This window comes from Gigantopelta aegis, chromosome 4 (assembly GCF_016097555.1).
Source record: "Gigantopelta aegis isolate Gae_Host chromosome 4, Gae_host_genome, whole genome shotgun sequence".
NCBI lineage: Eukaryota > Metazoa > Mollusca > Gastropoda > Neomphalida > Peltospiridae > Gigantopelta > Gigantopelta aegis.
Window position 1 is genome coordinate 82299435 of NC_054702.1, and position 22990 is coordinate 82322424.

A 22990-nucleotide genomic window follows, 5' to 3' on the forward strand; every position below is an offset into this window, starting at 1 on the left:
CCTCAAAATGTAATGTCAATCACCTTGGAATTCACCAATAGATACTTTGTGGTGGTATTAAGTGTATATCTTCGTTTTTCAATGACGTGATAAGTGAAAACTTTTGCTTGGATTCTATCGTATCGCATACATTTAACATTAGGCCATCGATCTCCTGAAAGCTACGTAGTTGTTTTATTAAGGATAAAAGGTGCTCAACTTAAGGAAAATGAGCTCCAATCGTAATACTTATATTGCATTAGGATTAAAGAGTATGTGGCCAAAACACCCAAATGATAATCTGTGATAGCCTCAGAGCTTTTGATATACTTACACACACAATAGCCTGTCGTCTAATCGACTAAAGAGGCAGTTTTATTTCACCCATAAATGACCATCTGTAGGCAAATTAGAAACTAAAACCTCTTTCTAGGTGACTATATATCCATTTTAGTGTATCATCAAATCGGTTACACTGATCGTAAAGGCTGAAATTTATTGATCATGACTGACAAAAAGGATTCCTCGACACGCTAATTTTAGATCGTCAAAACTGTAACTACGGCGAAGCCCGCCAACCATCTTAACGAAGTATCAGATGGTTTCTAAGAACGGCGTTGCTGAATTCTTCCTAGCGATTATCAACTCCCATGGGAACAATTATCAAATTAATGGCATCCAATCAGTGAATGGTGACCAGGTCCAAAGCCGGTCGTTCGGTTGAGAACATTAATTCATGAGCATGCATGAACTATTCGTTGTATCTTTTAGCTGCGGTTAGCAAAGGTTAGATGCTGTCGAGTACTAGGGGAAATATATTGATGATGTTAATAGAAACATGCCGCGGATAGCCTAATTTTGTGAAAAGACGTCAACGTATCCGGAATATTTTATGAACAGAAATTAAGAAAACCGAACGAGAGTTGCTATTCACCTGTTTCTCAAATGGGGGAAACTAAATACCAGTGGTAGTAATAAAAACCAGAATGAACAGTTATCCATTTAAAGTCACTCGCCCTAGTTTGCTATGCACGTTCATTTTTCTTTCCCATGTGCATTGGTAACTACTACTAACACAAGGGGCCTCGTTGCATGAAGCAATCTTAGCACTACCTTCGCGACCGTAACGTTTTTTTACGATCGCGACCGTAACGTTGTTTTACGACGCGGCGTAGCTTACTATTGTAGTAAATTACGGTGAAAATGTACAATTGGTACGAGTCATTTGTAAGCCAGTAACGTAGCTGTCAAATGGCAGTTACATGATGATTTGGCGATTTTCTAAGAAGAATACCAACTCTTTGTGTAAAAATGGATCTAATATATACATAATACCTTTTATGAAACTCGGCGTTCGATGAAAACATTCTTAGATTCTTAGCCATACGACCTTCACGCGAAAATATGGGAGATAACTCTCATATTTTATGCATTCGGTAATTATCGCCAAGCAAATTTACTGAACAAGTTACTTTGTGGATGTCCGATACCACTGAATACATCCAAGATAGTCCAGGTAGTCGGAAACCAATGTATTATTGAACTAATTCACACTTCTTCGCAAAGAAGATTTTAACCGTTAAAGGGGCACTTACGACTACCGCAAGTTAAAGTTTACGTGTGCCAGCCGTAAAACTTAGCTACGATTATTTTGTGGATTGGGGCCCAGGGCAATCAGAAACTCGTTGGATTTGCCAAAACTGATAACCTAAGGAACAAGTCGTAAATAATGTGCAACTGAACGTTTAAAAAAGTTTTAATAGCTGAAAATACTGCCAATACCCTTGGCAATAGACTATGGAGCACGGTATCCAGAATGTCTTTAGGAATAGCTAACATGAAAAGAACCAGGCATTTACAATATTGCATTTTTCCATCGCTAGCTATGCAAGACAGGCGCATTCTATAACGGCAAGTCTCGTCCTTGATAACAAATTATGTAGCCTCAAGTACAATTGTCCTATGAATGAATGAATGAATGAATGAATGAATGTTTAACGACATCCCAGCAAAAACAAATACATCAGCTGTTGGGTGTCAAAATTATGGTAAATGCAAACCGTAAGTGATGAACATCTTCAAGATAAACATTCAAAGAAAGAAGTGTTTTATTTAACGACGCACTCAACACATTTTATTTACGGTTATATGGCGTCAGACATATGGTTCAGGACCACACAGATTTTTGAGAGAAAACCCGCTGTCGCCACTACATGGGCTACTCTTCCGATTGGCAGCAAGGGATCTTTTATTTGCGCTTCCCACAGGCAGGATAGCACAAACCATGGCCTTTGTTGAACCCGTTATGGATCACTGGTCGGTGTAAGTGGTTTACACCTACCCATTGAGCCTTGCGGAGCACTCACTCAGGGTTTGGAGTCGGTATCTGGATTAAAAATCCCATGCCTCGACTGGGATCCGAACCCAGTACCTACCAGCCTGTAGACCGATGGCCTGCCACGACGCCACCGAGGCCGGTGATAAACATTCAAGAGTTAAATTAAAACACAGTGTAAAGAACTGTGCAAAAATACAAATATCACAGATAGATCAAATTAAAATTTAGAAAATTAATTTTAAAAAAGATTAATGTAGCAACCATCGACATTTAAAGTCTATTATGAATGTTGCCCCTGGTGATCTCTCATCTGGTCATGCAATAATATGTAGTTCATACAATCTAATTAACAAGAATGAAGCTACTTCCAACAAAAGATGAGGCATCAAATCAAATTACATGGATTTTTTTAACTTAGTTACCCTAATTAGAAACATCTTTAAAATTGGTGGAAAAGCTCTTATTATGTTCAGTCGATATTCTTTGCGGTTATGATAGGTGATACTGAATTATTATCAATAACGAAGATAAAATTGAGACGCTTTTGGTTGTTTCTGTTGGGGTTTTTTTGTTTTTTTGTGGGGGTTTTTTTTTTGGGGGGGGGGAGGTTGGTGTTTGGGGGTTTTTGTTTGTGTTTTTTTTGTTTGTTTTTTTTGGGGGGGGGTTTGGAGGGTGTTTTTGTTGTTGTGGCGTTTTGTTTGGTTTTTTGGGGTTTTTTTTGGGTTTTTTTTTTTGGGGGGGGGGGGGGGTTGCAATTATCATTGACATATACATTTTGTTTAAGTCATGACACATTTTGCATTAGAAGAAAAAAAATGAAGTGAAATATTTGCAAGTAAGTTGTGTCAAGATAGATGACAATATTTGATATTCATTAACGCCGAACGTACTCGAGTGTATTGAGGCTGTAGGTTCGTTTATGTATTTAAATTATTCTCAAAAGATATAGAGGTTTTAATAACCCCTTCTTTTAAAGGGACTATTCTGAGTTTGTAGCCATTTTAAAAGGTTTCGTCAAATAACTTATTTTTACATTATTAAAATTAGTTTACTTATATTTTCTTGCTTAGAATATGAATATCTATATAACCAATGCATTTCTGGACATCGTAATGTTTTTTAATATCTCAATATAGATTTTTGACTAAAATAATTTCCAACGGTCAAACAAAATTTGAAATAATTCAGTCAAAGGTCATTTCAAATGTATTTATCCGTATAATGGTTTATATTCAAAACATGTAAGGTAAGATAATGCTTTAAAAAGAAGGATGTATGTTTATTTTGTTGGGAGGGGGAACAAACGGAAGTCTTGATGGGATTGAAAATATTGTTTATATCTTACACAATTAATGCTTAATCATCAATGTAAAGACAGGTTGAAATCTGAAGCAATACTAAAACAATCCCAATACGTAATACCAATCACTGTAACGTGATAAACAAACACACAAAAAAGGTCACGCGAAAAGGTATATATGTTGAAGCTCATTCTAAAGTTTATTGCCGTCGTGTTACAGGACAGTAAATGATTGCCGATATTTAATATGGGATGATTGCTATCCATACATATCCAGATAAACATGACTGCCGGCCCACAGATTTCAGTTGCAGAGCTAACACGAAGATCCTGATTTACGCCGTCCTGGCACGATCCAGACGACATGAAAACCATTAGCAAAGCTTTTATGTGGATCGGCCGGTCCACAACATTTAATAAAAACTATGATTGCCAGTGATAAAGCTTCAACGGTAAGGCTTCTTTAAACAATGGATAATTGCAAACACATTGGTCTATCACAAATGGACAGTAATTAAGATCAATAATAGTGTTAAATGTCAGCCGTGCTCAAATCTCCAGCTAACAGGCGGGGTTTTTTTATTTCCTTTCTGATCCAGGACATTTGTGCCAGGAACACCGCGACACTGGTGGGGCCGTGGTAATGACCTTGTACGGACTATACACGGATCGTCGATAATGGCTCTAATAATGTAAACACGGGCTCGTTTACTTATGAAAGAGCAATTAAGGATTAAAAGGAAGCTACTTACTTGCTAAGTACTGACAGTCTGTAGAGTGGTAAGTGATAGAAGGGGAGGTGCGATCTCGTAACATTTTAATAGCTTCACAAATTCAGACATTTCTGCACAGTGTCAGATGATAATGTTGCTTTGGAAGTTATTTCGGTTATTTTAATTTTTCTCTATTTCTAGACTGAGTAATTGAATTCAAGTGTGAAATAAACACCTGCATGTCTAAATGTCAATATCCGCGAATTAAACGTCTGGTAATGACTCGATTCCATTTCGGGAAATTGTTAGGTTTCCTTATTTCTTGTCTGGTCGACAACATCTGTTAAAGGTCTTTATTATTGTACTTCATTATGTATTATATTTTATTGCTATAGGGCGGCTGTAGCTGAGTAGCAAAGCGCTCGTCTGAGATGCAATGGGTTGCAAGAACGATAATTATCGATGAAATCGAGATTTTTCAAAAATCCAACCAAATTTCCATGACTGGTACATCAAAGGCAGTTGTATGTACAGGCCTGCCTATGAGAAAATTCATATAACTGATCCCTCTGTAGCAGCCCAAAATGTGCTAGACATCAGCCCAAGATGTTCCTAATGGAACATTTTGGGCTGAATACCGGCCCAAGATATCACAAATAGGACTGCCCAAAATGTTCCATTTGGGACATTTTGGGCTGGAGTTCGGCCCGAGATGTCGCAATTGGGACATTGTGGAATAGGAATAGCCTATGTAGCGACACAGGTAGGGCTCTCTCTCTCTCTCTCTCTCTCTCTCTCTCTCTCTCTCTCTCTCTCTCTCTCTCTCTCTCTCTCTCTCTCGTCATGAACAAATATTCCTTTCAGTATTATATATCACACAATGATCTACACACGCATCCCGTGCACGTAGTCTTTTACAAAAAACACTGTTTGAAGTCATAATGGTTTTGCCCTTTTGATTCCGTGTATACTTGGTCGTTTATCTGGTAATAAGTGACTTTAGACAGAGGTTGAAATATCATGTAAATATCTAAATAGTAAATAGCTTAAGTATTATATTTTATGTTAAGCTTACTTTGGTCTATATTTATAAAAGTATAAAGAAATCATCCACTGAAATAGAAAATGAACGACAATAGACCAAATATTACTATATGGCTGTGTGTTTAGAACTATAAGTCTGTAGTCCTCGCTGGAATCTCTTAATAAAGATAATAATTTAGCACTGATTGATGACATGGAGCTTTATTCTTGTTTATTTCAAGTTCGACGTTATATGCGGCAAGATGCGTCAAGATGAAAACATATTAATAGCTACATAGCATGACACACTGAATTTACTGCCCATCTATAAACTGCTTCCTTAATGAAACCTTTTGTTTTATTTGACGCTTGTGTCTTCTTTGCTTAATAACGCAAGATTTAATGCAGATGTTTTGTAACGAACTAAACAACATTCTCTTCATGGACGTTTACATATGTCACGAACCTAAACTTGGATTTGTAACCATTTTTGTTTCCAGTCGAATTTTCTGCAGCAGTATATGTTTCTGTTTTATTGCTGCCTTTAAATCAATATGTGTGTAAAAATGTTAGGGTCGTTTTGATTCAATAATTTATAGAATAGTCATACGACCTGTCTGTATTTTGTTTAGTTTTATTAGATTGTGAACACAATTAAACATGCGCAAATTGTGAGACTTGGCACAGTCTATAACATAAATCTCTGCGATTATTTAATTCTGTTCCTACGCCTATGAAACGGATCCAAGTAATAGCAGTTCTTATGAAAGTAATTAATAGACAAGTTCTATTTATCAGTAGGAATATATATAAGCCATAGTCCACATATATCACATTATATCCACATATATATATATATACACGTTGTGAGGACTATACATTACATATACGTGAGGACGGGGCACAGCCCTGTGGCAAAGTGCTCGCTTGATGCGCTGTCGGTCTAGGATTGATCCCCGTCGGTGGGCCCATTGGATTATTTCTCGTTCCAGCTAGTGCGCCACGACTGGTATATCAAAGGCCGTGGTATATGTTATCCTGTCAATGGGATGGTGCATATAAAAGGTCCCTTGCTACTAATTAAGAAAATGTGGCGGGTTTCCTCTCTAAGACTATACGTCATAACAACCAAAATTTGAGATCCAATAGCCGATGATTAATAAATCAATGTGTTCTACTGGTGTCGTTAAACAAAACAAACAGACTTTTACGTATACTTATACGTATACAGAATATGGATCTGGGTTAAAAATTAATAAATAACTACATACTGCACTTGATGCATTTTATTGTTTGGTGTAGTATTTCTTTTGGTGTCTTTCACACAATGCTTACAACATTGTGACGTCAGAAAGAAAACAAGCCCCTTGTGATAATGATGATGCGATGATGTGATCTATTTTCGTGCTACTATTTAATTAAGTTGATTTTAGCTACCTTATCTGGCAATCAGTAACAGAACACCTACCCCATGGTCACAACCTAGTGACACTCAGGAGCGTTACTCGAACATCACGCCATAGCGTCAATAATTAATCGGCTGTGGTGTAATCATCTGGCAGACGAGACTAGTGTCATCAACAGAGGGCGCCACATTGTTACGCGTCCCATTTGACTGAAGATTCTGGCATGCCTAACTTGGGCTTTGCAACATATTTTAATTACATATACCAACTAGACACAAGAACATAAAGATTGAGGCAACCATTTGTCTAAAGATTCGGGCATGCCTATCTTGGCTTTTACAACAGAGATTCTAATTAAAGATACCAATAGATCTGAGAACATACTAACTGAGGTAACCCCAAAACAAGGTACAATCAAATACAAATCTGTATTACTATTATTGTCGTAATCTAGGATTAACAATATACAGTGCTGTGACGGTACATGCTCTTAATTTCTTTTCGCCTGTGGCGATATTAATTGTTTTAGAAGGCCGTGTGCAGTTCCAAATGCACTTAGCCCAGGTGGGCAACTTGTTACGTTATACCTTTGCGCGACGGTCGTCGAGTTGTACTTCTAATACACACCCAGCCCAGATGCGGAGCCATGTGGCCAGTAGTTACGTAATACCTCCGCGAGTGCGGTTTTTACAACCGTGATTTGGCGACTTGGCGTCGTTGAGTCTGGCGATCTAAGAGAAAGATATGCCGTCTTGGTCGCTGTGGAAATTCAGATGATACGTGAGGTACCGCCTTGTGCCCCCTAGCGATATTCGCTGTCTCTGAGAGTTTTGAATAAATAGCTAGGGTTTTAGAGATATCGGGGAGAAACATAGGAAGGCTTCCAGGGATCGCTGCCCGTCCGGACTGGTAAATAATTTTATTTCTGCTCTGTGTATAACCTTGATGTGATTGATGTGACTTTAAATATTTTAATACTGTATTATACCAATATTATTTAGACGGTGCTGCCGGTCATCTGACGCAGTAATCTGTAGGCTCACTGTCCTAAATAATTATATATAAAGCTTATCCAGTCATCCTAGAGGACCTAGGTAAACTAGGTTATTGTCTTTATGGTGATAGGTACCAGTATTAATTCTGTGTTACAAGGTTACTGAATGAGTAGTTAAGGGTTAATTAAAAATTAACCAGTTAGGAATAGAGTTGTAATTCCTTTATTAATTAAGTTCCCCTGGAAGCGTTTCTCAATTATCACACGTTACTGAATGAGTAGTAAGGGTTAATTAAAAATTAACCAGTTAGGAATAGAGTTGTAATTCCTTTATTAATTAAGTTCTCCTGGAAGAGTTTCTCAATTATCACACGTGTGGGTGTTGTGTCACGGTGAAGTGATTAGCATATTGTGTAAACTAGACACCTAGAGATTAACTAATTAAGTGATCAGTTCTGGGTTGTTATTATTGTTGTTATTAATTAACTACTGCGGCAGTACATTTGTCAGCGTAGGTTAATACAGATTCCAAAGTGTATTGTGTTTTTGTTGTTTTTTCTAGTGAACTAAACGTGCTATAATAATATATACTTTACATAAGATCTTATCTCTGATCATACCTAGACGAGCCACTCGGGTAAATACTGCTAGATACAGAGAGATCTAATAGATATACAGTTAGGAGAGATATTTGGATAATCGTGTTTCATCCAGTTACGGGTATTATAGGATCCCCGTGACAGGTGTGAAAATTGGGGCGCTCGTCCCGGATCTGAAACGGGACATGCATATTTTTTAAAAGTATTGTTTGTAAATGGGGGCTTTATAAATTATTTTTACAAATTACCAGAAGTAGCAACGTTGTTCACTAGAAAATTAATTAATAATAAGTGCGTCATATCTAAACATGGATAAGAATTTGCTGGATAGGCCTACGCTCAGTGTAGTGGAGATTAAGCGAGCACGTAAGCCGAGTTAGTTGAAATCGCGGGTGAGCGAGAAATTGATTTAACATCAGCTAAAACCTTAGGAGATATAAGGACAATTATTATCCAGAAGTTTTTGGTGATAGTCCTGTTATGGAAGACAGTGAGATTGTTCCAGAGATAGAGATAAATGAGTTATGTGTGGAACAACAATTAGCTTTTAAAAAGCTTGAGTACGAAAGAGAAGAACGTGCATTAGATAGAGAGAGAGAAGAGAGAGATAGAGAGAGAGAAGAGAGAGATAGAGAGAGAGAGAGATAGAGAGAGAGAGAAGAGAGAGATAGAGAGAGGGTAGAGAGAGAGAAAAAAAGAAGAGAGAGAGAGAGAGAGAGAGAGAGAGAGAGAGAGAGAGAGAGAGAGAGAGAGAGAGAGAGAGAGAGAGAGAGAGAGAGGGATAGAGAATTCCAGTTAGCAAAATTAAAAGTGGAACATGAGTTAAAGTTGAATACTGACGGGAAGCCGGAAATGGTTTTAACATGTCGGAGGCTTATAGATCAGTGCCTGTATTTGATGACCAGGAGGTAGATATGTTCTTCCAACTTTTTGAACGGGCCGCTAAGCAGCTAAATTGGCCGCAGTCTAAGTGGACATTGTTAGCCGTGTCTAAGTTTAAGGGGAAGGCTAGTGTAGCTTATAATTCAATGAGTGATGAGCGAGCAAGTCAGTAAGACCTAGTTACGGCGGCAGTGTTGAGGGCGTATGAATTACGACCTGAGGATTATCGTTTACGGTATAGCGAGTTGAGAAAAACGCAGGGTCAGTCTTATAGTGAGTTTGTGGCTAAGAAGGCAGGAATGTTTGATTAATGGGTGGTGTCTCATCAGGTAGAGTCATATACCGAGTTGCGGGAGTTGTTGATCTTACAGGACATTAAAAATGGATTACCAGTTAGCTTACGTATTCATTTAGAGGATCGTGATGTCAAAAAGATAGAGGAGGCAGGCATAGTGGCAGATGATTACGTGTTAATACACAAAGCTCAGGCAGTACAGGGTAGCTCTTTACAACAGGGTGATAACAAGAAATTTCAGCCAGGGTTTTCCCGGGAAAGTAACTATCAGGGAGAGTCTTCTAGTTGGTCAGCTAGTCAGGCAAGGAATGTACCTGGTGGGCAAAGTAAGGATAAACCTGCATTATCAGCCAATGCACGAACTTTTCGTCCACATTGCAGTTACTGTAAAAAGGATAACCATCTTGTCGGGGACTGTTTTAAAATGAAACGCGATAATGCGCAAGTGGTCGGTTTAGTGAGGTCAGCTCCGTTAGCGAGAGAGTTAATGGTTAGTCCCATGGCAGAGAAAGTAAACCCATATGTGTCCACTGGTATGGTATGTGATGTGAAACAAGAATTGAGTCCTAAGGCAATATCAGTCTATCGAGATACCGGCTGTAGTCAGTCGCTTATAACGTCAAAGTGTTTAGCTGGTATTGAAAAGTCAGATACAGGACGTAGTTTGGCTTTAACCTCAGTTACTGGAGAGAAAAAATTGTTGTCCGGTTACATAACGTTTTCTTGTGTTCGAAGTTTGTGACGGGACCAGTCATTATGGGTGTTGTAAAGGACTTGCCTGTTGAAAACATAGGAGTTTTGTTGGGTAATGATTTGACTAGTCAGTGTTGTCAGCCGAAATGTGACCAATTGTTAATTAAAGACAGCCCTGTACCAATAGAAGAGTGTGAGGTTGATGAGATTAAATATCCTGCGTGTTTAAAGACTAGGGCTATGGCCAGTAGGGTAACACGATACCCAGAGGATATTTGTGATTTGTCTGATACGTGTGTGAGCCTTGAAATTGGAGTGGATGAGGTTATCAGTAAAATGGTAGATAAGTCAACTGAGGAATTAAATGTGGTTGAACCGGTTGATCTCCCACAGAGGGGAATTGAACCAGTTGTGTTTGATAGAGGGGATTTACCTTGTAATAGACAAGAGTTAATTCTAGAGCAGGGGGCTGATCCAAAATTGTTGGCAGCTCGCACTACATTGTTAACGGAGGGTGAGAAGGAGGATCAGATGTCAGGTTATGATATGGACAAGGGAGTATTAATGAATAAGAGAGTTAGAGATAGGAAGGCTAGGAAGCAACTAAGCCATGCTCAGAGCAAACTAAAATCAGTGTTTGATAGGAAGCAACTGAGCCATGCTCAGAGCAAAATAAAATCAGTGTTTGATAGGAAGACTAGGAGTCGGGAAATTTAAACCAGGGGATAAGGTGCTGCTGTACCTTCCCATTAAACGGCGTTCATTGCAGAACATGTATTTCGGGCCCTATGTTGTGCACAAACGGGTTAATGAGACAGGGTATGTGACAAACACTCCTGATAGGGTTAGGAAAAGTAGGTATTGTCACATCAATTTGCTAAAAGGTTATTTTGACAGACTGCCGATAGTTCCATTGATACCGGTCCAAATTGAGAGTCACTCAATTTCCTGTGATGACGTCAAGACTGCAGAGATCAAATTAACCAACAGCCAGATTTTAGCAGACTTGAACCCCCAGCGAGAAAAGCTGACTACATTGATACCAGACAATGTTTCCATTTGTCAGAACCTTCCAACGATTACCAACATCTCAAGCCAGGATATGCGCTTGGAACCCAACGCTACACCGATTCGACAGCATGCCTATCGGAGAAAACCTGGAAAACGTGCGACACTGAAAAAGAAAGAAACGAAGTTCCAGTGGTCAGGTGAATGCGAGAAGTCATTCAACCGTCTCAAGCAGATGCGCTACTCGTCTCCCGTGATGGCAGCACCAGACTACCGAATGCCGTTCAAGCTAGCTGTGGATGCCAGTGACGTGGGAGCTGGAGCTGTGCTGTTCCAGGAAGACGAAAATGGACTGGACCATCCTGTAAGTTTCTTCTCCAAAATGTTTGACAAACACCAGGTGAACTATTCCACTATAGAGAAGGAAGCTTTGGCCATGGTACAAGCTCTGAAGCATTTTCAGATCTACGTGAAATCGGCAGTGCATCAAGTGGTGGTCTTTACTGATCATAATCCGCTTACCTTCATTCACAGAATGAAAGCCACCAACCAGAGAATTTTGAGATGGAGTCTTCTTCTGCAGGAATACCCAATTACCATTGAACATATCAAGGGCACATCCAATGTAATCGCTGTTGCCCTGTCCCGAAGTTGAACGTTATGATAATGTGTTGACATTCTTGATTTCTGTTTTGTTTTTATATATATTATATTTGTATACCAGGGACTCAGAGACTCAGAGTGATTACTTGTAGTCACCTTATTATTTACATGCGTTATAAATGCCCGGATGCGTCGGTTAACGCACTTTTTGTTTTAATGTAGTATATTTCCCTATTCCTAGAGTAGAGGAAATATCCTTTTTGAGGTGGGGGTGTGTGACGGTACATGCCCTTAATTTCTTTTCGCCTGTGGCGATATTAATTGTTTTAGAAGGCCGTGTGCAGTTCCAAATACACTTAGCCCCGGGTGGGCAACTTGTTACGTGATACCTTTGCGCGACGGTCGTCGAGCTGTACTTCTAATACACACCCAGCCCAGATGCGGAGCCATGTGGCCAGTAGTTACGTAATACCTCCGCGAGTGCGGTTTTTACAACCGTGATTTGGCGACTTGGCGTCGTTGAGTCTGGCGATCTAAGAGAAAGATATGCCGTCTTGGTCGCTGTGGAAATTCAGATGATACGTGAGGTACCGCCTTGTGCCCCCAGGCGATATTCGCTGTCTCTGAGAGTTTTGAATAAATAGCTAGGGTTTTAGAGATATCGGGGAGAAACATAGGAAGGCTTCCAGGGATCGCTGTCCGTCCGGACTGGTAAATAATTTTATTTCTGCTCTGTGTATAACCTTGATGTGATTGATGTGACTATAATATTTTAATACTGTATTATACCAATATTATTTAGACGGTGCTGCCGGTCATCTGACGCAGTAATCTGTAGGCTCACTGTCCTAAATAATTATATATAAAGCTTATCCAGTCATCCTAGAGGACCTAGGTAAACTGAAGGTTATTGTCTTTATGGTGATAGGTACCAGTATTAATTCTGTGTTACAAGGTTACTGAATGAGTAGTTAAGGGTTAATTAAAAATTAACCAGTTAGGAATAGAGTTGTAATTCCTTTATTAATTAAGTTCCCCTGGAAGCGTTTCTCAATTATCACACGTTACTGAATGAGTAGTAAGAGTTAATTAAAAAGTAACCAGTTAGGAATAGAGTTGTAATTCCTTTATTAATTAAGTTCTCCTGGAAGAGTTTCTCAATTATCACACGTGTGGGTGTTGTGTCAAGTGATTAGCATATTGTGTAAACTAGACACCTAGAGATTAACTAATTAAGTGATCAGTTCTGGGTTGTTATTATTGTTGTTATTAATTAACTACTGCGGCAGTACATTTGTCAGCGTAGGTTAATACAGATTCCAAAGTGTATTGTGTTTTTGTTGTGTTTTCTAGTGAACTAAACGTGCTATAATAATATATACTTTATATAAGATCTTATCTCTGATCATACCTAGACGAGCCACTCGGGTAAATACTGCTCGATACAGAGAGATCTAATAGATATACAGTTAGGAGAGATATTCGGATAATCGTGTTTCATCCAGTTACGGGTATTATAGGATCCCCGTGACACGTGCATATATAACAATCTTTTTTCATTGCTCTCTGATATTATTATTTTGGGTACAAGAACGGCTATATTGGCGAATATTGCAGGCAGCCGATGCTGGTCACCCATTTGCACTTGATCGAACACATTTTAATACAGACGATATGACGTCTCAAATTCTTGTGGGCAACGATTTGTAGATAATTAAGTGCCTCGTAACACAGATAATGCTGAGATCACAAAGAAACATCTAATTACATTATTGCAGTAAGATTATTATGAAGAATACTTCAGAAATCTTTAGGGGGTAATTGCTGTGCAGGGGCTGTTTTTTCTCCCTCTCATTAGTGATGTTCTCTCTTAACGCGACGTTACAAAAAATTCCAGTGGCCAACACTTTAATACCATATCGTGCTAATGTGTTACAGAAAAATGTTATCGACTTACAGCTTGAAAAAAAAAAGTAAGGCGACTTTTTATACTCCTGTTCTTCGTCACGTAAGTCGTGCACTGAACGGTTCTTGTGTGATAGAACAACAAATTGGATGCTGACCTTGGGTTGTTGGGTTGTTGTTTTTTTAAACTGTACTTACTCGTGTTGCGCTCCTGTAGTTGAGGACAGTGGGCCACTAGCTACAATATCCGAATTACTTGGTAAATTGGCATTTCCAACGACTGACTATGTAAAACGATAAACATTTCAGTATGAAATAAAAATAGCGAAACCAGTAAATGGTATTTGGTATACATGTATATCGAACACATTGAATATCAGTTTCTAAAGAACACTAACGTTGCAAATGTGTTCGTGATAGAAGTATTCTAGACACGGGCGTTCGAAATAGTTAAGTGTGATTGGCTGCACCAATTAAACATAGTTGTTATTTTCGTTTTGGTTTTTAAAAAGTGATCCAAATATAGATAGGATGGACATACCCCGGGTTTTCCTGTCTGTATATTTTTCCTAATTAAAATCCCAGCTATATATTAATTAGCACAAATTTAAAGTTTTCTATTTCATCTTGTTCAGAATACTAATTTTGTAAAAAAAATAAAAATAATAATAATTTAAAAAAAAAAACGATTTATCTTCGTTACCTATTTATATTTAAAGAATGGGTTATTTTGCTAATATTAAACGTTTTGAGTGTCGAGACTAGTTTTGCAGATTTAAACGATCAAGGCTTGAATGAATGGTTTTCTTTGGTATCATATATCTACTTGTAATACATTAATAGGGTTTAAAATCAACCACCACCATATCTTCTGTAAACATCAAAATGATGGCAGTCTGGTAATTTTTCTTACTGTTTTCACAATAGTAGCTCATGTTTGAATTAGGGAATCGGTGGCGCTTTTGTTACATTCTTGTTCTTCTATCCACTATGTACATACTGAGCCAAGATTTTGGGCAGGGCCAAGAGTATGAAGAAAGCCGTCTGAACCAGTACGGCAAAATTAATTTGGTTTTAGAAAATGGAAATATAGCTGTGAATAGCATCACTGTGCGTCGCCATATCCGTTAAAAAGACACTGCAGAATTTCCTAAGCGACACCGAAACAGCCGTTATTAGTCGGTACTGTAAGTGTATCTTGTAATAGGAATACAAATTATATTATGACTGTCTTTAATAAAGTGGAGAATATGACATAATAAACAGCCAGTTTGGTGTAATGTCCACATTTAGTAATCGGTCAGCTACGAATTCGTAACAGTCTAGGAATTCGTAACAGTTTAGGAATTTCCAGATCTCGTATATAAGGGGGGTTATTGCTCTGGCTCCCCATCACTCCCGTCAGAATAGTTATTTTTAGTAGGTGATGTTTTTCTAAAATAGTACTAAAAAAGGATTAAATGGCAATGCTCAAGATGGTTATATCTTAAATGACTCTATATAATCTAAGTTAGGGCAGCAATAATTAATAACTCCTCTTAATTAGTTATTATACTAAGTATCATAGTAAATGGAATCTCAAGTAACAGAAAACGTATTAATTTCAAATCTTAAAGAGAACCTGTCGAATTACCTTCATTTTGTCAGCTGTCAGTTTCTAAAAGTATTATTAATTGCAGCATAATGAATATTGGTTTGTGATCTTATCACTGTTTGTATAAATACTATCTGGACTTTGTCTTGTGTAAATATACGACTGGGATAGTCTAACAGTGTCGTTGTTTTTGTTCACCCGTACGCTCTTGGTCACGACCGACCTCGGTGGCGTCGTGGTTATGTCATCTGTCTACAGGCTGGTAGGTACTGGGTTCGGATCCCAGTCGAGGCATGGGATTTTTAATCCAGATACCGACTCCAAACCCTGAGTGAGTGCTCCGCAAGGCTCAATGGGTAGATGTAAACCACTTGCACCGACCAGTGATCCATAACTGGTTCAACAAAGGCCATGGTTTGTGCTATCCTGCCTGTGGGAAGCGCAAATAAAAGATCCCTTGCTGCTAATCGGAAAGAGTAGCCCATGTAGTGGCGCAGCGGGTTTCCTCTCAAAATCTGTGTGGTCCTTAACCATATGTCTGACGCCATATAACCGTAAATAAAATGTGTTGAGTGCGTCGTTAAATAAAACATTTCTTTCTTTCTTTCTCTTGGTCACTTGGTTACATGCTACAGATAATATCATAAAAGTTTTAATAAAATGAAATATTATTCGAGAAACTACTGATAATATAATATATTTTAGAATTATTTTCACTCTTTTTTTTTTCTTTTCTTTCCTTCTTTCTTTTAGAATGAATGAATGTTTAACGATACCCTAGTATAAAATAAAAAGAAAGAAAAAGAAAACCTCAGTGACATCTGCTCAATCGACATATCATAGGAATGAAGCAATATACGTATATTTCGATGGCTTCTTTTTACGTCTACAAGCCAGAATGGTGTGAGACGGTAAAAAATAAAGTGATTTTTTTTTAATTAGTCCACCCGCCTACGCGTATTTCTAAAATCTCATTATAATTTTACATTAGAAAATACCAACCAAACATGTGGGTGTTCTATATCATTGAACATAAGGTAGTAATGTGTATAGTGTTCTGACTTGTGTGGCTGTAAATCTAATTTGCTAGTCATTAATATAGTTTCAGAACTGAAAAAAAACGAAAGAATATACATATATATATATATATATATATATATATATATATATATATATATATATATATATATATATATTTTTAAATGGTCAAAGTTTTTTTTATATAAAAACATAAGCATTTCTTTATATTTCTTTTTCATATTATTTTGGTGTTTTGTGTCACTTTTGTATTGTTGGTTTTTTGTTGTGGATTTTGTTTGTGGGATTCTTTTTGTGAGGTGTTTTTTGTGGGTTGTTTTTTGGTTGTTGGTTTTTTGGGGGGACGGGTTGCACCGTTATTTTTTATTACTTTTTAAAGCTGTTGTTCTTGTTACTGATAATACTAGTTTTTGTTGATGTTGATGTTATTGTTATTGCTAATGCTGCTGCTGCTATAACAACTATAATGGATATGCTAATTGTTATTATTATTATACCGTAATACTGGGTGGATTACTTTAATTGAAGTAATGCAATTCATTTTAAATATTTTATCAGAACTTTGTTGAATGGCATTACACTGGCAACCGCTCTGCTTCGTTCGTTATTCTCGGGTACTTAGAACAGAAAAGAGCCTTGAATAATTCACAATTTTGGCAGTTTGAATTCAATCTACCACGTCGCCGTGTATGTTTCATTAAAATATTCAATAAAGCCAGTAGAAACTCCATCTCATGGGCCATAGATGAGTTACAGGAATTTCATTAAACGCGATTTCGTGAAAGTGTAAACAGCGTGCGCTTTTCTTAATAATTGATGTAAAAGAAACAAACGAAACTTGACGTCAGAACCTGACGGCTGTTTCCGTGTTCACTAACACAGGCGCGGAACAAGGGGGCGAGGGGGTCCGGATTCGCTCACAACGAAAAAGAAAACGTTTTTCTGGAAATGTTAAAGTAAATTCACCTTTAATATACTATCATTTAAGTAGTTGTATGTAACCCCACACCCAATCCCCCTCCGTACAAATTCCTGGATCCAGATCCACGCCAGCTAAAAGTATTAATACAATTTGTACGTAGTCTATATCAGAGATTTAAAAAGTGTCTCTTTTTTTGCTGTTTTCAATATCATCTAGAAATAAAGGTAATGTCAACTATACAACTGATCCCGTTTTATAAGTGTGTCGAGAACAAATGTTAAAAGAAAAATGTTAGGAATAATAAAAGTTCTTTCCTGCTTTAACCGTGTGTAATAAATATCACGAAAGAAATAGAGACTACTAAAATTTACAAGTGGCAAGTAGATAGGGAAATCGTAAAATAATTTATGAGTGGGAGTATGGAAATTGTAAGAAATAGCGATGACTGTAAGTTATGAGTGGGAGTTAGATATGGAAACGTAAGAAATAGAGACGACCATCACCTATTAGATATGGAAATCTTAAGAACTAGTCTCTACTATAATAATGAGTGGCAGTTAGATATGGAAATCGTAAGAACTAGTCTCTACTATAATAATGAGTGGCAGTTAGATATGGAAACGTAAGAAATAGAGACGGCCATCACGTATGTGTGGCAGTTAGATATGGAAATCGTAAGAACTAGTCTCTACTATAATATATGAGTGGCAGTTAGATATGGAAACGTAAAACAAATAGAGATTAATAAAATGTATCAGTGATAGTAAGAAATAGTAGATATGGCAAACGTGTTGTTTCAAAACGATTTTTACGGGCGAAATGGCTTGCACAGTTAACTTGTGCGTATGAAGCAGAAATATGTTTTGGTAGTATTAATTTGAGCGTATTGTTTGGCTTCAACACCTAGGTCATCACCATGGAATAGATGTTTTCAAATCAGTCGCCGACATATGTTGGGTATTGCCGTGTGTTATCACAAATTTCGCACAGTGTTCTCTCCAGTGGATAATTTAAAAATGGTGTTGGTTGGGAATGGGTTCTAGGGGGTTGGGTTTTTGTGTTTTTCTTTCTCTATTTTATCTTCTTTTTTATATATATTGTTTTAATATAACAGTCATTTTTTATTGTACACTTTGATCTTGTGCTGTAAGAATAACAAGAATAAAGTCAAGAAAAACAAGAATAACGTCAAGAAAAAAGATCCTACTTTTCGAAGATACATGTAACAAGAATAATGTCACGAAATAATGTCCACTCCTCACCTGTGCATTCTGATCCTCTTTTATGAGCTGGCATGAACGGAGACTGTAGGTGTGTGAGTCGTGAGAAATCTATTTTCATTCCATGTGAGCACACGCATAGCAGAGCAGCAACAACAACAGTTACTTCTAGCTTGAAGGACACCGGCATCTGTGAATAACAATAACAATAACAATAATAATAATAATAATAATAATAACAACAATAACAATAATATAATTGATTATCAATACAGATGAAAATAAAAGGTGGTATAAGTATCGTATAAGACCCACGCAATAATATAAAGATTTTACATTTTACTGTGATGGTAGTAGTAGTGATTCTAGATAATTATTGCCCCAAAGGAACAGAATATATTCAATGATAGAGTACTCGCCTGAGGGACCATTGATCGTAGGATCGATCGTCCTCGGTGGACTCGGGGTTGTCCCCCCCCCCCCCCTCTCTCTCTCTCTCTCTCTCTCTCTCTCTCTCTCTCTCTCTCTCTCTCTCTCTCTCTCTCTCTCTCGTGCGTCGTTAAATAAAACATTTTTCCGCAGTGTCTTTGCCGTTCCTATCTCCCTATTGCTCTCTCTCTCTCTCTCTCTCTACTTGTGTAAGAAGACCTATTGCCCACACCTAATAAATGACTTGTGTAAGACGACCTACTGTTCTCCACCTAATAAATGACTTGTGTAAGATGACCTATTGCCCACCACCTAATAATTGACTTGTGTAAGACGACCTATTGTTCTCCACCTAATAAATGACTTGTGTAAGACGACCTATTGTCCACCACCTAATAAATGACTTGTGTAAGATGACCTATTGCCGACCACCTAATAAATGACTTGTGCAAGACGACCTATTGCCCACCATCATTAAATGACTTGTGTAAGATGACCTATTATTCACCACCTAATAAAGGACGTGTGTAAGAAGACCTATTGTCCACCACCTAATAAATGACTTGTGTAAGACGACCTATTGTCCACCATCATTAAATGACTTGTGTAAGATGACCTATTGTCCACCACCTAATAAATGACTTGTGTAAGATGACCTATTGTCCACCACCTAATAAATGACTTGTGTAAGATGACCTATTGCCCACCATCATTAAATGACTTGTGTAAGATGACCTATTGTCCACCACCTAATAAATGACTTGTGTAAGATGACCTATTGTCCACCACCTAATAAATGACTTGTGTAAGATGACCTATTGTCCACCACCTAATAAATGACTTGTGTAAGATGACCTATTGTCCACCACCTAATACATGACTTGTGTAAGATGACCTATTGCCCACCATCATTAAATGACTTGTGTAAGATTACCTATTGCCCACCATCATTAAATGATTTGTGTAAGATTTTTTTAACACGGAAATAAATTCCTATGTTTGATCTACACCTGAATTTTAAAATAAATCAATGATCTGTACAAATAATATTAAACTCGTTTAAGATGTAATTGCACTTTCACTTGAAGAATAAAACCATTCACATGTCAGTTAAAATTTCGAACATCACACACGCTTAGGTGGTGATATCTGTGTAATACATGTCATATAATCACTGTGATGTTGAAGTTAATGGATATGTAATAACACCACAATGCACGGTCGTTACGCCAGTTAGTTGAACTTTTCTGACATTAGCGAAATGAAGGAAAAGTAGGATCGTATTTCTGTTTAAAGGACGAAGCTGTTAATGCGTTCACAACCATATATTCGTAAAACAATTATTAAAACTCATGAATCAATGAATCTCAAATATGAATCATACAAAAATGACATTATCTGTTGCATATGAATATACATTTGGTAAAAATATATCAAATAAACATCACTGATACCATTAAGTTGGAGGTATCTGGATTGAAAGTAGAACATGATCAGAATTAGATTTTTATAACATTAATCGATAGGACTATTAAAAACTAAAAATGGGTTCATCGAACACTAACACGCTTGCTGTACAGACAAGTCATATGTCCCTTAACAAGTTTGCAAGTTACCACGCGTGCACTAAGTGGCAAGACATAAACATGTCTATGTAATTAAAACATATTGCACCATTAACACAACATCGCTACAGGTTCATCATATCCATTTGTCATATTGTTTTTGTTCATTAATTTGTTTCGTCATTCAAAACATATTATGGGACCTCATCTCTGTGTCACCTGTGGGTATAAACGATAATTTCCAACTGCGCATGTCCATTAAATGATCTCTATAGTGCAATATCAGTATTGATAGTATTTTAATATGACACATGGCGCTTTCTGTCGCCATAATGGCGTGGATTATGTTATTGTTTCGTGTTATTGTTTGACTAAACAAAATCGATATTAATCGTTATATAAAGCTGTTGCATGTTTCATCTTTATCGATGTTTATCGATGCTTTATCTATGTTTGAAAGCATCCATTGGATGAATTCCTTGTAAGGGAAATGTCGATATTTTCGTATCGAATTACACAAACAAAATAGCATGGATTATTTAATAGTTAACTGAGAAATCATGCTGTGAATGCCACAATATGTTATTTTACGTGTGTGCTGACCAGCATCAGACGCAATAAATAGATCAAAGTGTGATATGAAATAGATTATCATGAATAAATCACAATACCGAGGAATTATAGTCGACTGAACAAAGTTGAATTGATATGATGAAATGATTTTTGTTTAGTTTAGTTTTATTTCTATGTATCTCAGTGCTTTGTTGAGTTTTTGTTTGATAGTATTTCAAATGTTTTCTAATGGGGTTTTAATGGGTTACTAGTACCTTCAAGCAAAACAGTCACATTCAAGAAATATTTAATTGGAGATCATTTGATGAATAGAATAGAATAGATATTTAGTTTACCGACACCCCAGCACGAAAAATGCATCGGCTACTGGGTGCCACTTGATGATTTTTGTAATGTTTACGTTATCACTAGACAATTAAAAAGCGTTATAACTATTGTACACGTTTAGATAAATGTCATCAAACCTTTTTATCTGGTATATTTAATGTTTGAAATGTACCATTTGTGAAGGATGAATGACGGAAAATGTATGCATTCCATGAAACAATGAACAAAATCAGTCTGTTATATTATCTATCGCTAGTACTATTGTTTGAAAAATGTTGATGTTCTACGTTGCACACTTTTATCGTTATTTATCTTTTAAAAATGCTGTAAACCATGCTATGTTCGTCTAAGTCGTAGTGTCTCTTTTCACAAGCCATCCTCGTATATTTCTCCAGGTGTTTATGTCCTCATTACAAACAATCCACGTCTCTGTGAAAACCTAATTCATCTTCATGAGTTGAAAACCACGTGTCTATCCTACAAGTTATTCAAATCTCGCTGAAGGGCAAATGGATATAATATTAAATGAAGTCTCGGTGTGTGTCAGTGAAGATGAGTTCAAGCGCTACCTAAGTCTCGCTTATAGCCATATGCTCTTCAACAAGCTAATGAAGTCCTTTTTTACGAACGTTGTTTGCTTCTTTCTCAAGGAATATTATATTTGCACATCTGACTGTCAAAATGGGCAGACAACGAAATTACATGTTAACTGATTCTATTGCAATTATGAATATTAAATATGAACAGTTGTATCGATATGTGTATTCTTTTGAAGCATTGCACGCCTGCTTTAATATTTCAAAACTTAAGTGTTTTTACTTCAGTACACCGTGAAATGCTGTTCTTCTTAGGGCAATAGCAAGAATGACGATTTGTAAACTGACACTGACAGCTACATAATTGGTGGTCTGGGAAGGGATTTATTGACGAAACATGCTGACAAAACAGAACTTCAAAGAACAATAAATTGGCTTCATTCTAAAACACAGTGCTGGACTTCATCGATTCCCTCGTTGAGCGCCAATAAATACACAAAAAGCGGATCTAGATTAGTCTTGAGCCATAATTTAGGATTGTTGGACAACAAAATAAGAATAACAAGGTGGTTCCCTGCAAAGAACCTTATATTAACGACACAGTGTTGAAATCGGTGACCTTGTTCAATTAGAGAACACTGTAAAAATAGCAAGTTCTTACAGCGTAGTTATTTTAGTATTTAAAGCACAAACACGCCGCATTTGTGTGGTATTTGTATAATAAACGTATCTTGTCTTCTCTTTTATTTCAAATGACACGTGTATTCAGAAAAGATAAAAATATGAAATCTATGTTTGTTAAATAAAGTTAAACAACATGTAAGTGAAAAACTAATTCTGCTATTTCCGAAATGTAATATATTATTTATCATTATACAGTTTGATATGACTAAATATGCCACATACATGTACTTCAATCCTTCCTTAATTTGTTGATCTTGGTTTCTCAATTTTGTTGTGGGGAATTCATGACCGAAAAAAAAACGCGTGTTTTTTTTTTACGCATACACATTAAAATAAAACAAAACTTATTCATATTCCAAATTAC

At 37.0% G+C, this 22990-nt stretch overlaps 1 protein-coding gene across 2 annotated transcripts in view; it reads right to left on the reverse strand.

Moving 5' to 3' along the window:
• Positions 1–22990, reverse strand: part of LOC121371211 (neuropeptide prohormone-4-like) — a 97773-nt gene that overhangs the window by 20706 nt on the left and 54077 nt on the right. For both annotated transcript variants that reach the window (XM_041496933.1, XM_041496934.1), the window contains exon 2: positions 18555–18702. In XM_041496933.1, coding sequence (XP_041352867.1) covers positions 18555–18702 — 148 coding nt within the window. The remainder of the gene's footprint in view (positions 1–18554; positions 18703–22990) is intronic.